Source organism: Cebus imitator, unplaced genomic scaffold (genome assembly GCF_001604975.1).
Source record: "Cebus imitator isolate Cc_AM_T3 unplaced genomic scaffold, Cebus_imitator-1.0 Scaffold18, whole genome shotgun sequence".
Lineage (NCBI taxonomy): Eukaryota > Metazoa > Chordata > Mammalia > Primates > Cebidae > Cebus > Cebus imitator.
Window position 1 is genome coordinate 6,321,321 of NW_016107333.1, and position 13,903 is coordinate 6,335,223.

Consider the following 13,903-nt stretch of genomic DNA (forward strand, 5'->3'; position numbering starts at 1 on the left):
ACCAGAATCTAGCCTCTGCCCTGAGAACTGCCACTAGAAACAGGAAAGAGGGCCTATCCTGTCAGGTAGTGCTAACACATGAATGCATAGCTATCTCAGGGTCTGGTCTTCGAAAACACAGAACTTATCCCCAAAAGACTTTAAGTCCCCAAACCTCAGAGAGTGGAAATCTAAGCAGGACTTAAAGGACATGGAGACCCGGGGAGAAGAGGCATAACCTGGTTACCATGAATAGGAGGCTTCCCAGTACCTGGGTTATATCCTTGATCACCTGCTGTAAAGACAACTTCTCCTCTTGGGCATTCCTACTGAGAGATGCTTCATGTTCCATTAACTCTGTGTGATTTGTCTCCTGACCAGGGAACAGAATACAGCCTCAGAGCCAAACTATCAAAAGTGATTTTATTATTCCAGGTCCCCTCATTCCACCTATTCTATCAGCCCCACTTTTCCCCTGACCATACGTGAATGCTAATATGTTATCCGAAGAGTCTGAAGACAATGTGATGTGGTGATTACAAGTTTAGATTAAGTGATTATGAGTTCCAAATTAGACTTCACAGATTAGAATTCCTGCTCTATCACTTACTAGCTTGGTTACCATAGGCAACTATTTCTTTGGGCTTCTTTAAAACAGAAATAATTATCAGTAACTACTTGTTTTGAGGCTTAAATGAAAAATGCATTCAAGTTATTCAACATAACGTCTGGAACAAGGCAAATGTTCAATAAATGTAAGCTATTATTAGATGGGGGATGGCTGTTGTCTCTGAACAGTAAATGGATGCTTGAGACCTAATGCTAAACCAGCGAATCCTCTAGCCCCAAAGCTAGACATAATCTTAAAGACTCTAGAGTTCCTCTCTTCCCTCCTATTTGTGTTAGTGAAGGCGTGAAGACTTAGACTTGCAACTATGTTTTATTTGGCTTATACAAAATTTGAATCAACATTTATAAATGGAAAGATTTTACATTAAAAATATAAATTTCTGGCTTCTCCCAAAACGTTAAAAATGGGCCACACCCAGCCTCATTCCTACATGGAAATGATTTACTGAAGTTGAATGGTGGATGCCTCCTCTAGATGAGACATTTATTCTTCAAGGTCTCACAATCCCTATCACTCCTCATGGCTTCCTTAATACTGAGCTCAAGTGTTCCCTGCAGTACTGAAAACTAAATACGACAGCACTGGAAAACCAGAATTCTTACAACTGAACCCACTTCATTTATTTACATTATCTGAGCCCCATGGATATTCTGAATTGGCAAATTCCTGGGGAAAAAAAAAAGGGTCGGGGGAATCAGAAAGCTACAATGCCTGTTGATTGATCCCAGCTTGCATGAGAAGACTAGGGGTATGTATATGAATAGGGGTTCAGGAGCTACCTAACATCAGGAATCTGAAAACTTGCAGAGATGAAACATGATATCAAGCCAGAGGGCTCTAACATCCAACCTTAGAGAATCCCTTTGATAACATCCCTGGCAGATGTCAAGCCAGTGACCAAAACCTTATTCCTTCACAAGACAGGCTGTCCAACTATTGAAGAGCTCTAACTGTGAGTCAGAATCTACTCCCCTAATAACTTCTAGCTATTGACATTGGTTTTGGCCTAGAAAACATTAAATACATAAACTCTCTTTTCCCAGTGTCAGTCCTTCAGATATGTGAGGGCAGCTATCATGTCTTCAAGGGCCTTCAATAAGCTTCAGGCTCTTTCTTCTCCTGGCTAAACACTGCCATACTCCTCAGTTGTTTTCCAAGTGACAAGGTTTTAAATCTCTCCACACATCCGCTTCCTGGTAACTCACTAATTTGCTAATGTGTCTCTGAATGTTATGTGCCAAGTCTCTGGCATATTGTATATGCATGCCATTGCAATATCCCCAGGAATACAGTAGGGGATAGTAGACAGTCAATAACATTTATTCATTGAATAAATGAATGAGTTAATTAATTTTCAGATTCAGCCAAAATTTATTTTTTAGCTTCAGAGGATTTCATCATGGACTATTTAACTGGTATCCTGCACTATTTGTCCATATAGGATAAGAAACCTACAAGCCCATGCCCTGCTCCCTTCCAGAACAAAGGGTCATGTACCAGGATCTCCAGTGTCTCTCTCAGAGCCTTTACCATCTTTTCATAATCTTCATTTTGCTTCTGAGACTGGGTCAGCAGAACAGAGAGCTCAGTCACCCTAAAGAGAAGAGCATAGCACTGTCACCAGAACAACCCATGGATGTGGACAGAGCTCCGATGTAGCACACCCCAGCCCCAACCCCAGACACTCCCAACTGTGGCCACCCTAAAATCCCTTAGCACCCCCAGCCCCTCTGCACTCCCTGAAGACCACATGATGCTATAGCCTTGAAGTGGGGAGGCAAAAAATCACTCAGACACATGCAGGGATTTACCACATCTCAAGGCTGGAACACGTGTTTGGGGGCCCGAGAGCTGAAGGAAAGCCCTGGCCCAGGCCCTTCCAGGCCTCGCTTGATCTTGAAGTCAAGCACCCTGAAGCCAATAAGAACATCAGAATTGCCACAAGGGATAGTCCCAAGGTCCCTCCAGCCTGAGGTTCTGACTCTGATAGGGAAAAAGGAAGGGCAATTTGGGGAAGATTATGGTCAACCTTCTTGATATTAAACTCAAGGTCCCGCAAAATCACCAAACACTTAACATTATATCTTGGAGCTTACTGCTTGGTAATATGTGAGTAGCTAAATAAATATTTCTTGAATGAATGCTATCTAAAAGGTTAAATTTTTGTTTCAATATTTTTTTTTTTGAGACAGGGTCTTGCTCTGTTGACCAGGCTAGAGTACAGTGGTGCCGTCATAGCTCACTCTCAAGCAATCCTCCTGCCTCAGCTTCCCAAGTAGCTAGGACTATAGGTGCATGCCACCACATGGCTATTTTTTTTAATTTTAATTTTTACTTTTAGTAGAGACAAGGTCTCACTGTGTTGCCCAGGCTGGTCTTGAACTCCTGGGCTCAAGTGAACCTCCTGCCTCAGTGAAAGTCTTAGTAATTTTATCCTATACCATCTCTAAGAACCTTAACTCACTGTATGGTCATTTGTTTAAGTATTGTATCACTCAACAAACATTTATTGGCCAAGCATGGTGGCTCAAACCTGTAATCTTAGAACTTTGGGATGCCAAGGTGGAAAGATTGCTTGAGATCAGGAGTTCCAGACTGGCCTGGGAAACACAGCAAGACCCCACCACTACAAAAAAATAAAAAAAAATCAGCCAGGCATAGTGGTGTGTGCCTGTAGTCCCAGCTACTCTGGAGGCCGAAGCAGGAGAACTGCTTGTGCCAAGGAGGTCACGACTGCAGTGAGCTGTGTTTGCACTACTATACTATAGCCTGGGTGTCTACTATAGCCAGAGCTAGCCTCTGTCTCAAAAAGCACAGAAACAAAATGTATTGAGTATCTCCTATATGGCAGGTGAAGTACAAAGTACTAGAAACACAAAACTTACTAAGACGTGGTCTCTGTCTTTGTTCTTCTCACTGCCTCCAAAAGCAAAAACAAAACAAAATAGTCCTGCATTTTATGTATGTATCTCCAACAGGTGAAGACACAACCCTAGTCATGGGCATATATGAACTTTGTCCTCAGATTCATTGGGGCTCTCTGCTCATTTCCCTGCCCTTCTACATCATCATTTTTAAAAAACCTACTTCATTATAATCCAAAAATTAAAAGAGCCTAACCAAAAAAAAAAGGTGGGGGAAACTAAATCATCAGTGAGATCAATGCTGTAATAAGAAGTCAAAGGACTACAAGAGCACAATAACTTACTTGGCTTCTAAGGTCAGAGAAAGCTTCATAGAAGAGGTGACATTTTGGCCAGTTGTGGTGGCTCACTCCTATAATCCCAGCACTTTGGGAGGCTGAGGCAAGTGGATTACTTGAGGTCAGGAGTTTAACACCAGCCTGGCCAATACTGTGAAACCCCATCTCTACTAAAAACAAAAAAATTAGCCAGATGTGGTGGTGCATGCCTGTAAACAGTCCCAGCTACTTGGGAACTGAGGCAGGATAGTCACTTGAACCCGGGAGGCAGAGGTAGCAGTGGTTGAGATCGTGCCACTGCACTTCAGCCTGGGCAACAGAGTGAGACTCTGTCTCAAAAAAAAAAAAAAAAAAAAAGGTAATATTTGAACTATCCCTTAGAGGAAAAGGCAGAGAGAAAAGGGAGGGAGGCTTCCCAGACTAAAGTCAGCAGGTACAAAGGCAGGGAAAGGGAAGAGCTTGGCTGTTCTGGGAATGGCAAGTAGTTTGGTGTTCATGGAGGATGGAGTCATAGCTAGCTCCATAAATCAACAGGAGAGAAACTGGGCTGAAAGACAGGCTGAGGGCAGAGATGAGTACAAGCCCCAACTGTGGCATCAGGTTTCAAAGTAGACTCCCTCAGGCATATCTTCTTCCCCTCCATGGTAGAAATGTTCTTGGCATCTCCCCTCCCTGTCCTTAACCCTCTAAGGAGTCAGCTCTCTCTCAGCAAACCCTTCCTGGGACACCAGGCCATCTCACCGGTCCTGCAGTTCAGCCTTCTCCAGATCCCCTCGACTCTTCAGCTGTATTAACTCCTGGCTCCTCTCATGGGCTTCCTTCTCCAGCTCCTGGGTCTTGGCTAGTAGCAGCAGCAGCTGGGCTGGTTCCCGCCCATCCATTCTCCCAGATCCGTCAGGTCCCCGAGACTGTGCTCCCACAGTCAAGCGTAGACAACAGGTCAACAGGGACCCTGAAAGCCTCACGTGCTCAGCCTTTAGCTCTGTCAGATCTCTGAGTACAAGCAAGGAAAATAGCAGACTCTACTACGAACCAGGGAAGGGAGTGTGGTGATCAGGCCCAGTGAAGCATGAGGAGCAAAGCTGGGAAAAATCACCTGCTTCCAACACCACCAACTCCCCAGCCTACCCCACCCCCATAGCTGATCCCACTTCTATAGCAGCCCACTATTGTAAGTCCAGAATTGGCAGGGGCAAACCTCCTCCCTTCTTCTCCCCACACTGACCTGTCAGTAGCTGACTTCATTTCCAGGAAATGGCGTCGGAAGGTCACCACCTCCCGCCATAGATTGAGAAGGCGACCATGCTCCCCTTTCAGGTAGCCCTTGAAGAACTGTGTGTTCAGAAACCCAGGTCATACCAAAAGGCAGAGGACTATCTTTTGCCAACACAAGAGTCTTGGATTCCTCCTGACTACTGGGGGAAGGAAGGAGGGACTTACAGGAGATCGTTTATGAATGGGTATCTATCCAGGTTATGCTGAAGGGTTTAATAAAGTTGGCAGTGGGATTTGAGAGGTCAGAGGGCCTAGGATGGTATGTCGCTTTCCTCTGGGCCATATTGGAAAAGAACACACAGTAGCTGCTTAACAAATGGGAGCAGACTTATAAGGAGAGTCAATGATATACATAAACCACCTAGCACAAAGCAAAGCAAAAGTGCAGGAAACATTTGTTTCCTTCAGCTGGGACCTGAAAATTCCGCAGGGCTTATAACTGGTCTTTCTTTCCTATTCAGTTTCAATATATACCTCTTTAGCATCTAGATATGCAAGGCCTCCAGACCAGGAGAGTCAATAAGCTTTCAGATCCATGGAAAACCTAAGGCGTCACTTCTGCAGGAACAGAGTTGCTTTGAGTGTCATGCTACCTGCCAACAGAACCTAGGCTAGGCAGGTAGTGGCAGGTCTAAGCTGAGGGCCCAAGCAGGATGAAGCTGCCAGCATGGGCAGGTTAAGAATGGTCAGAGACTTTAACAGCAACAGCTCAGTTTCCATCTAAATCCTGAAGTTAACCCCTTCCAATACTGACCAGGGCAGCATCCAGAGTGCACAGCCTTCCTCTCGCAGTTCCAGTCCCTGTTCTTCCTACCTCCTGCTCCATCCGCCACTGGCTCTCCTTCCTCATTAGCTCATCCTGGGCCCGGCTCCAGTCCACTGTCAATTTTTCCACATCTTCCCTAAGGGCTTTATTCACCACGTCAGCTTTTTCCATGTGCAGTCGAAGCTGGGTGTTCACCTCTGCTAGACTCTCACACCTGCACTGGGGAGGGGTAAAAGCAGGTGCAAAATAAAGGTCTGGTCCAACCCTTGGACTTCCTGGGAGTAAGATGGCAACCACTGAAATTTTCCATTGCAAGGAATTAGAGGGCTACGGCTGAAATCCATGGCTCTAATCCACATTAGTCCTCAGGGCAGAGGTTTCCCATTAGCCTTCTCCACCCACTGGCCAATTACCCAGGTCAGAAAGTTTGGGGTCCATCACCTCTGTTGCTCCTCCTCCAATCGAACCAGCAGCTCATCCAGGTTTGGCTCCTCCACATTTTCCCACCTCTGGGGGATTGGTCCCTGGGCCAGACAGAGACAAGCCTTATTTACCTCCGAAGAGAATGTCACTCAGACCAGTTCCCTGAGGCTCCCTTCCATGGCAGTCCACTTTCTTTCTATTCTTTCTACCCTTTGTTAGCAATACGTTTCTCTTCTCAATCACTGCATTCCTCACTCCAAAAGTGAGCTCCTGAAAGGCGGCCTTTGGTAGTAAAAAGAATCTTCAATCTAAGAAGTGATACATCTTTCACTAATGGCCTTAACTTCCACTACACTAATTGTTTGACCTTGGGAAGTGACTTCTTTTTTTTTTTTGAGACAGAGTCTTGCTGTGTCACCCAGGCTGGAGTGCAGCGGCATGATCTAGGCTCACTGCAACTTCCGCCTCCCAGGTTCAAGCGATTCTCCTGCCTCAGCCTCCTGAGTAGCTGGGACTACAGGCGCCTGCCACCACACCTCACTAAATTTTTGTATTTTTTAGTAGAGACAGGGTTTCACTGTGTTGGCCAAAATGGTCTCGATCTTCTGACCTCATGATCTCCCTGCCTCAGCCTCCCAAAGTGTAGGGATTACAGGCATGAGCCACCACGCCTGGCCCTCATTTTTCTTTTTGAAGATGGAATCTCACTCTGTTGCCCAGACTGGAGTGCAACGGTATGATCTCAGCTCACTGCAACCACCACCTCCTGGGTTCAAGTGATTCTCCTGCCTCAGCCTCCCAAGTTGTTGGGATTACAGGGACCCACCACCATGCCTGGCTAATTTTTGTATTTTCAGTAGAGATGGGGTTTCACTATGTTGGCCAAACTGTTCTTGAATTCCCGGCCTCAAGTGATCCACCCACCTCAGCCTTCCAAAGTGCTGGGATTACAGGTGTGAGCCACCACACCCAGCCTAGGAAGTCACTTAACTTCTTGGAGCTACAGTGTCTTCAGCTACAAAATGAAGGTGATATCATTCCCTTCTGAAAATTGCTTTAAAGGTGTGTTTTCAACTTATGACATTTTCTTTTCTTTTTTTTTTTTTGAGACAGAGTCTCGCTTTATTGCCCAGGCTATAGTGCAGTGGTGCAGTCTCAGCTCACTGCAACCTCTGCCTCCTGAGTTCAAGTGATTCTCCTGTCTCAGTTTCCCAAGTAGCTGGGATTACAGGCACACACCACCATGCCCAGCTAATTTTTTGTGTTTTTAGTAGAGATGGGGTTTCACCATGCTGGCCAGGCTGGTCTCGAACTCTTGACCTCATGATCTGCCCAACTCAGCCTCCCAAAGTGCTGGGATTATAGGAGTGAGCCACCATGCCCGGCCTTTTCAACTATGATATTTTCAACTTAACAGTGGGTTTGGGCCAGACACAGTGATTCACACCTGTAAACCCAGCACTTTGGGAGGCCAAGGCAGGAGGATTGCTTGAGTCCAGGAATTTGAGACCAGCCTGAGCAACATAGAGAGACTCTGTGTCTACAAAAAATAAAAAAATTAGCCAGGTATGGAGGCATGTGCCTGTAGTCCCAGCTACTTTTTTGGAGGCTGAGGTGGAATGATTGCTTGAAACTAGGAGGTTGAGGCTGCAGTGACCTGTGATGGCACCAGTGTACTCCAGCCTGGGCGACAGTGAGACCCTGTCTCAAAACAAACAAACACCAACCAAACAAGCAAACAAAACAACCCCAAACAATGGGTTTATCCAGACGTAACCCCATCATAACCCAAGGAGCATACTGAATGCATATAGCTTTCACACCACCATAAAGTTGAAAATTTGCAAACATCCTAAGAAGGGGACCATCTGCATATGACAGTGCCTCATGCTGCCTGGCCTGCATTGAAGGTGCTCAATAAGTCTTGGTTCTTTCTTTCCTCTGAGAGAAGTTTTCTGAGGAAAATGTGAGGAGGTGCTGAGAGTGAGCTAGAACAAAGGCAAATAAAAGAGCTTTTCAAAGCCAGTTCTAACAGCACAGACATCCCTCTGCTGCAGACAATGCTGTAGGCCCGGAAAGGCCTGCATCTTTCTATGACAGACAAACACTGACACCTGCTGGACGAAACATGTACTTCTTCCCGCTAATCCCACACTCCTCCCAATCTAATTTACATTTCATCCTTTGAGAACTGCGGGTTGGAAACTGACAGGCCAGCTAGGTCTGATGAAGATGTCAGTGTGATAAAGCTCTCAGAGGGTGAAAAAGAGAGACTCCTACCGAACACCTCCTTGTACACTCCAACCTCTCTCAGTCAACACAGGAAACCTAACAAATATATTCACTGAGGATCCAGGGGCCTCACAGAACTCAACCTCACTCACTCCAGTGGCTTCCAGCTGCTTCTCCAGCTCTTGGCACCAGCTCCGGTACTGCAGCACCTGTGGCAAACAGAAGAGGCCCTGGGCAATGAACACAGCTGGCACAAACAGCCCACGGCAAAGGCCCCTGAGGCTCTTAGGCAAACTTGCTATGAACAGAACTGGGGGGTGACAGTGAGGTAAGGCCATAACAGCTTATAGTTTCTATTTGGGCATTTTTTTCTTTTCTGGGATGGAGTCTCACTCTGTCTCCCAGGCTGGAGTGCAGTGTTGCAATCTTGGCCCACTGCAACCTCTGCCTCCTGGGTTCAAGCAATTCTCCTACCTCAGCCTCCCGAATAGCTGAGATTATAGGCACACGGCACCACATCCAATTTTTTTTTTTTTTTTTTTTTAGATGGTGTCTTGCTCCATTGCCCAGGCTGGAGTGCAGTGGTGTGATCTCGGCTCACTGCAACCTCTGCCTCTCGGGTCCAAGTGATTCTCCTGCCCCAGCCTCCTGAGTAGCTGGGATTACAGGTGTGCACCACCACGTCCAGCTAATTTTTTCATATTTTTAGTAGAGACGGGGTTTCACCATGTTGGCCGAGCCGATCTCGAATGTCTGACCTGTGATCTGCCTGCCACGGCCTCCCAAAGTGCTGGGATTAAAGGCATGAGCCACCGTGCCTGGCCTTATTTGGACATTTAAATAACACTTGCTATATGCATTATATCGTATAGGCAAGATCATGGGCTTTGGTTCTAGACTAGGTGAGCAAACCTGGATAACTAACTTAACCCTTGTGAATTTTGTCTTTAAAAGGGATATATTAGCCGAGAGTGGTGGTGCACACCTATGGTCCCAGATTCTCGAGAGGCTGAGGCAGTAGGATTGCCTGAGCCCAGGAGGTTGAGGCTGCTGTGATCTGTGATCATACCACTGAACTCCAGCCTGGGTAACAGAGCAAAACCCTATCTCAAAAATAAGATAAAATAAAATAAAATAAAAAGGATATAATATGTACTTCAAGGAACAGTTGTGAGCATCAGAAGAGAAGCTGGACAGGAAAGCTAGAAGGTCTGGGTCTTATCTCACCAAGCTAGGTGCAGGCCACTCCCACAAGGCTCTGCCTCCTACAACCCTTCTCTCACCTCAGCACCCAGCTGTGGTGGTTGTTCTCTTTCCCCTCCCCAAAAGGGCAGCTGCCTCACCTTGGCCTGCAGCTTCCTCACAAGAGTTGCTTGTCTCTGCTGGGCCTCCTGGGAGTTCTTCAGCTTCCGCCAAGAGGCTGCCTGATTCTCCGCCATCTGCTGCTGTAGTGCCAGCACCTGCTCTTCCAGCATTAGCCGCAGTGATGGGGGCTTCATGTTGTTCAACCCAGAGTTTCGTGTCTCCATGAGGGCACAATGCAGTAAGCCCACAGATCCCTAGGTAGCCAGAGACTGTTCACGCCCAGTAGGGTCTCTAACCATTGCCATGCCACTTCAACCTTCTCTTGAACTGGGGACCAAAGCACATAGTCAAATTGAAAGGACTGTTCTTTTACTATTTACAAGACTTCTCCGAACCTTTTTTTTTTTTTTTTTTTTTTGAGACAGAGTCTCGTTCTGTCGCCCAGGCTGGAGTGCAGTGTCGCAATCTCAACTCAGTGCAATCTCCACCTCCTGGGCTCAAGGGATTCTCCTGCCTCAGGCTCCTGAGTACTTGGGATTACAGGTACACACCACCATACCCAGCTAATTTTTGTATTTTGTATTTTTAGTCGAGAAGGGGTTTCACTACATTGGTCAGGCTGGTCTCAAACTCCTGACACCTCGTGATCCGCCTGCCTCAGCCTCCCAAAGTGCTGGGATTATAGGCGTGAGCCACTATGCCAGGCCCAGAACATTTTAAATACTAAGAGGGACCCTCATCTCTGAGGGGCGCTATGATGAGCATCATTTCCCCAAATTTAACCATGAGACAAGCTCATAGGGCTAGTATCTCCTGGCATGCCTTCTGGAACTCTGCACTACACCAAGAGCTTCTGGTTTATGACTGCATCCTTAGTGCCTGGCACAGTGGCTCACAAACATTTGTTGAATGAATTGCTGAAGGTGTTCTTAGTCTAGCAGGTGAAATAGACACAATTACAATATATAATGTGGCATGTGAAATAATAATAATAAAATAGTATGAGGAAACAAAGGAAGAGAACTTCACCCAGCTTGGGGAGCTGTGAACTGTGTGAATCATCATCATCATCATAGTTAATACTTGCTGAGTGCTTCTGGAGGGCTGTTGCTTTAGGTGCTTTATATGCATTATGTCATTTTGTCTTTACAAAAATCTTGAAACCTTCCAATGCCTTCCCATTACACTTCATCGAATGTACTATTACAACTCTTTATATATAGATGAGGAAACTGAGGCTTAGAAATGTTAAAAAAAACTTGTACCAGGCCACACAGCTTGCATGTGGTTGATGAGAGATTTGAACACAAGTAATCTGACTGACAAAGAAAAGGGGTAGCAGGCATTTCAGGCAAGGGATCCAAAAGAGAGAAGGAACCAGTGGAGGCAGGATAGCCAAACCCCCTCACCCACCAGGAGCTGGGCCAAAAACAGGGCAATGGGCCACCGCAGGCAGAGGCGACCAGCTTAACGGTGACCTTCAGAGATACCCAGGAGAGGGGAAAGCATGGTGGTAAAGAAGAGTTCTGGGTGCTAGTCCAAGCTCTGCCTCCAATGGGTTCTGTGACCTCAGATGTGCTACTTCCCTTTCTCGTCCAGAAATGAGGCCATTGAGCTACATGACCTCTGAGTTACTTAGGCCTCTAAAACACACAATTATCCTGTAACTTGGGCCAGGGAAGAGTTCTCTTATTTTATGACTTTCACCAGCAGGGCTAAGGAATTATTTGTATTTTCAACTACCTATTAACAAAATGGTATATACAGCAAATGCAAACCTAACATTTGCATACAGTAGAAATTTCAAGGGCCCCAAATCCTTTTAATGCACCAAACTAACGATTTCCCACATCCTGGCTCAAATGCCACATCCTATCATGTCCTTCCAGATGAACCCAGGAAGAGTTCATCACTTTTATAGCTATATACACAGAGAGAATATGTATGTTCTGATGTCTACTCTACATTTTATCATCATTACTTGTTAACTTTCTCTGCTAATCCATGAGCACCTCAAAGGCAGAAGCCATCTAATTCATTTTAATTAAAAGTTGTCAACAATGTCCAATGAGGAAATGCGTGTGAGCCTCACTCCTGGCAGAGCTAAACCTTAGGCCAGAGATTACAAATCAGTGCCCTGCTAGCTCTTTTCAGCCATTGTGTGGCCCACACAATTGTTTTTAGGAATTCAAATTAGATGCCAACATTTGTCACTGGGAGAATGTATATAAAATCCATATTTCTGGCTCCTTTGGAAAATCACAATACGTAGTGATGTTTGACCCATATTCCCACAAGGCAACAACCAGTCGTCCAGGTGAATAGGCCTTTAGACAGCGCATGTGTCCCACACAGGTGAATAGTACCTGCGCCCTTTACTCAGGGCATGTGCTCTCCAGTACATCGTGGCCTCCCCTAAACACACATCGATTCTCTCCTTCACAATGATCACATATTTCAGTTGTCATTTACCATTGCAACTATGCTATTGTTTCTGTTATAGTAGCACTACAGAGGAAAACTCAGCTTACTAATTTACATGACCTCCTGAACAATCAAAGATACTTAAGTTTGCAGAGCCTGTACTAGGCAGTAAGGAAAAGGCATAAAGTAGAAAGGATAAAATGGCACCAATAAAGACCTGGTGGCACCAGTACTCTAGGCCTCTTCCTAGCCTATGAACCAGGGTAATACAACCTTTCCCCATACTACGACACCCTTCTTTTCAGCCTTTTTGCCAACGCTGTGTGACCAACTCACCATGATGCTGTGAAATGCTGGCTCTGTTGAGTTCAATGAAGCTCAATCCCTTTCTGCTGGTTGGAGGCACAGACCTTCCAGGAAACTGTTCTCTTATCCCAGGATTTCTGCCAACAACTCTACCTACAACAATGTAGATCCAAGTTGCCTCAAGGGAACTGTGGAGCCTTTTCTCTCCTAGTACTGTGAGGGCTGAGCCAGGCTTTTGCATATAATGGGAGTTTATGAGGCCCTAAAGTCCCCCTGACACTTTGTTGAATCCTTATCCCAAAACATTAAGTTGAACCACATGAAATTGCTAATATTATCCTATTATTATTATTATTATTATTATTATTTTTAGAAAAAGCATCTAGCTCTGTCACCCAGGCTGGAGTACAGTGGTGCAGTAATAGCTCACCGCAGCCTCAAATTCCTGGACGGAAGGGATCCTCCAGCCTCAGCCTCCAGAGTACCTGGGACTACAGGTGTATGGTACCATGCCATTTTTTTTTTCCTGTAGAGAAAAGGTTTTGCTATGTTGCCTAAGCTTTGTCTCAAACTCCTTGTTTCAGGTAGCCATCCTCTGGCCCAACCCTCTCAAAGTGCTGGGATTACAGGTGTGAGCCACCAAGCCCAGCCCTATCCATTATTTTTTACCTACAAAAAATGACAATTTCATGTAGTTCAACCTAATATCTCTAATAAGCAGTCCTGTCACACATAGTTCCATGAATCCTCATTAAGTTTTCTTTTAGGATAAGGCTGTCAGTAACTTGTAAACATTATTTGCAAGGTGGTATTAGTAATACTTCAGCAAATAAATGAAATTATATTAGAATAATATAATTGTTTTACTTTAAGAGATAACTAAACATTTTTAAAGCTATTTATAAATTTAGTCCAACCCCCCTCATCTTACAGATAAGGAAACTGAGGTTATAGAGATAAAGCAACTTCATTTTGTTTCTATTTTTATATATCCCACTTATCTCAAAAAATGATTTGCATGGCCAGGTGCAGTGGCTCACACCTGTAATCCCAGTGCTTTATCTCAAAAAATGATTTGCATGGCCAGATGCAGTGGCTCACACCTGTAATCCCAGTGCTTTGGGAGGCTGAGGCGGGAGAATCACTTGAGGTCAGGAGTTCGAGACCAGCCTGGCCAACATGATGAAACCCCATGTCTACTAAAAACATAAAAAATTAGCCAGGAATGGTGGTAGGTACCTGTAATCCTAGTTACTTGGGAGGCTGAGGCAGGAGAATTGCTTAAACCTGGGAAGCAGAGGTCGCAGTGAGCCAAGATGAACTCCAGCCTGGGTGACAAGAGCGAGATCCTATCTCAGCA

The 13,903-nt window shown here is 45.4% G+C and overlaps 1 protein-coding gene across 1 annotated transcript in view; it reads right to left on the minus strand.

The window, feature by feature from the left end:
* The window catches only part of CEP250 (centrosomal protein 250), a 52,730-nt gene extending 39,784 nt beyond the window's left edge, over positions 1–12,946 (minus strand). Inside the window, exons 1-9 of the mRNA XM_037734429.1 lie at positions 12,574–12,946; positions 9,852–10,140; positions 8,661–8,717; positions 6,295–6,377; positions 5,902–6,067; positions 5,038–5,144; positions 4,554–4,805; positions 2,108–2,204; positions 251–352 (exon numbers count right to left, since the gene is read on the minus strand). Coding sequence (XP_037590357.1) covers positions 251–352; positions 2,108–2,204; positions 4,554–4,805; positions 5,038–5,144; positions 5,902–6,067; positions 6,295–6,377; positions 8,661–8,717; positions 9,852–10,037 — 1,050 coding nt within the window. The 5' untranslated portion in view covers positions 10,038–10,140; positions 12,574–12,946. The remainder of the gene's footprint in view (positions 1–250; positions 353–2,107; positions 2,205–4,553; positions 4,806–5,037; positions 5,145–5,901; positions 6,068–6,294; positions 6,378–8,660; positions 8,718–9,851; positions 10,141–12,573) is intronic.
* Between the last annotated feature and the right edge of the window lie 957 nt (positions 12,947–13,903).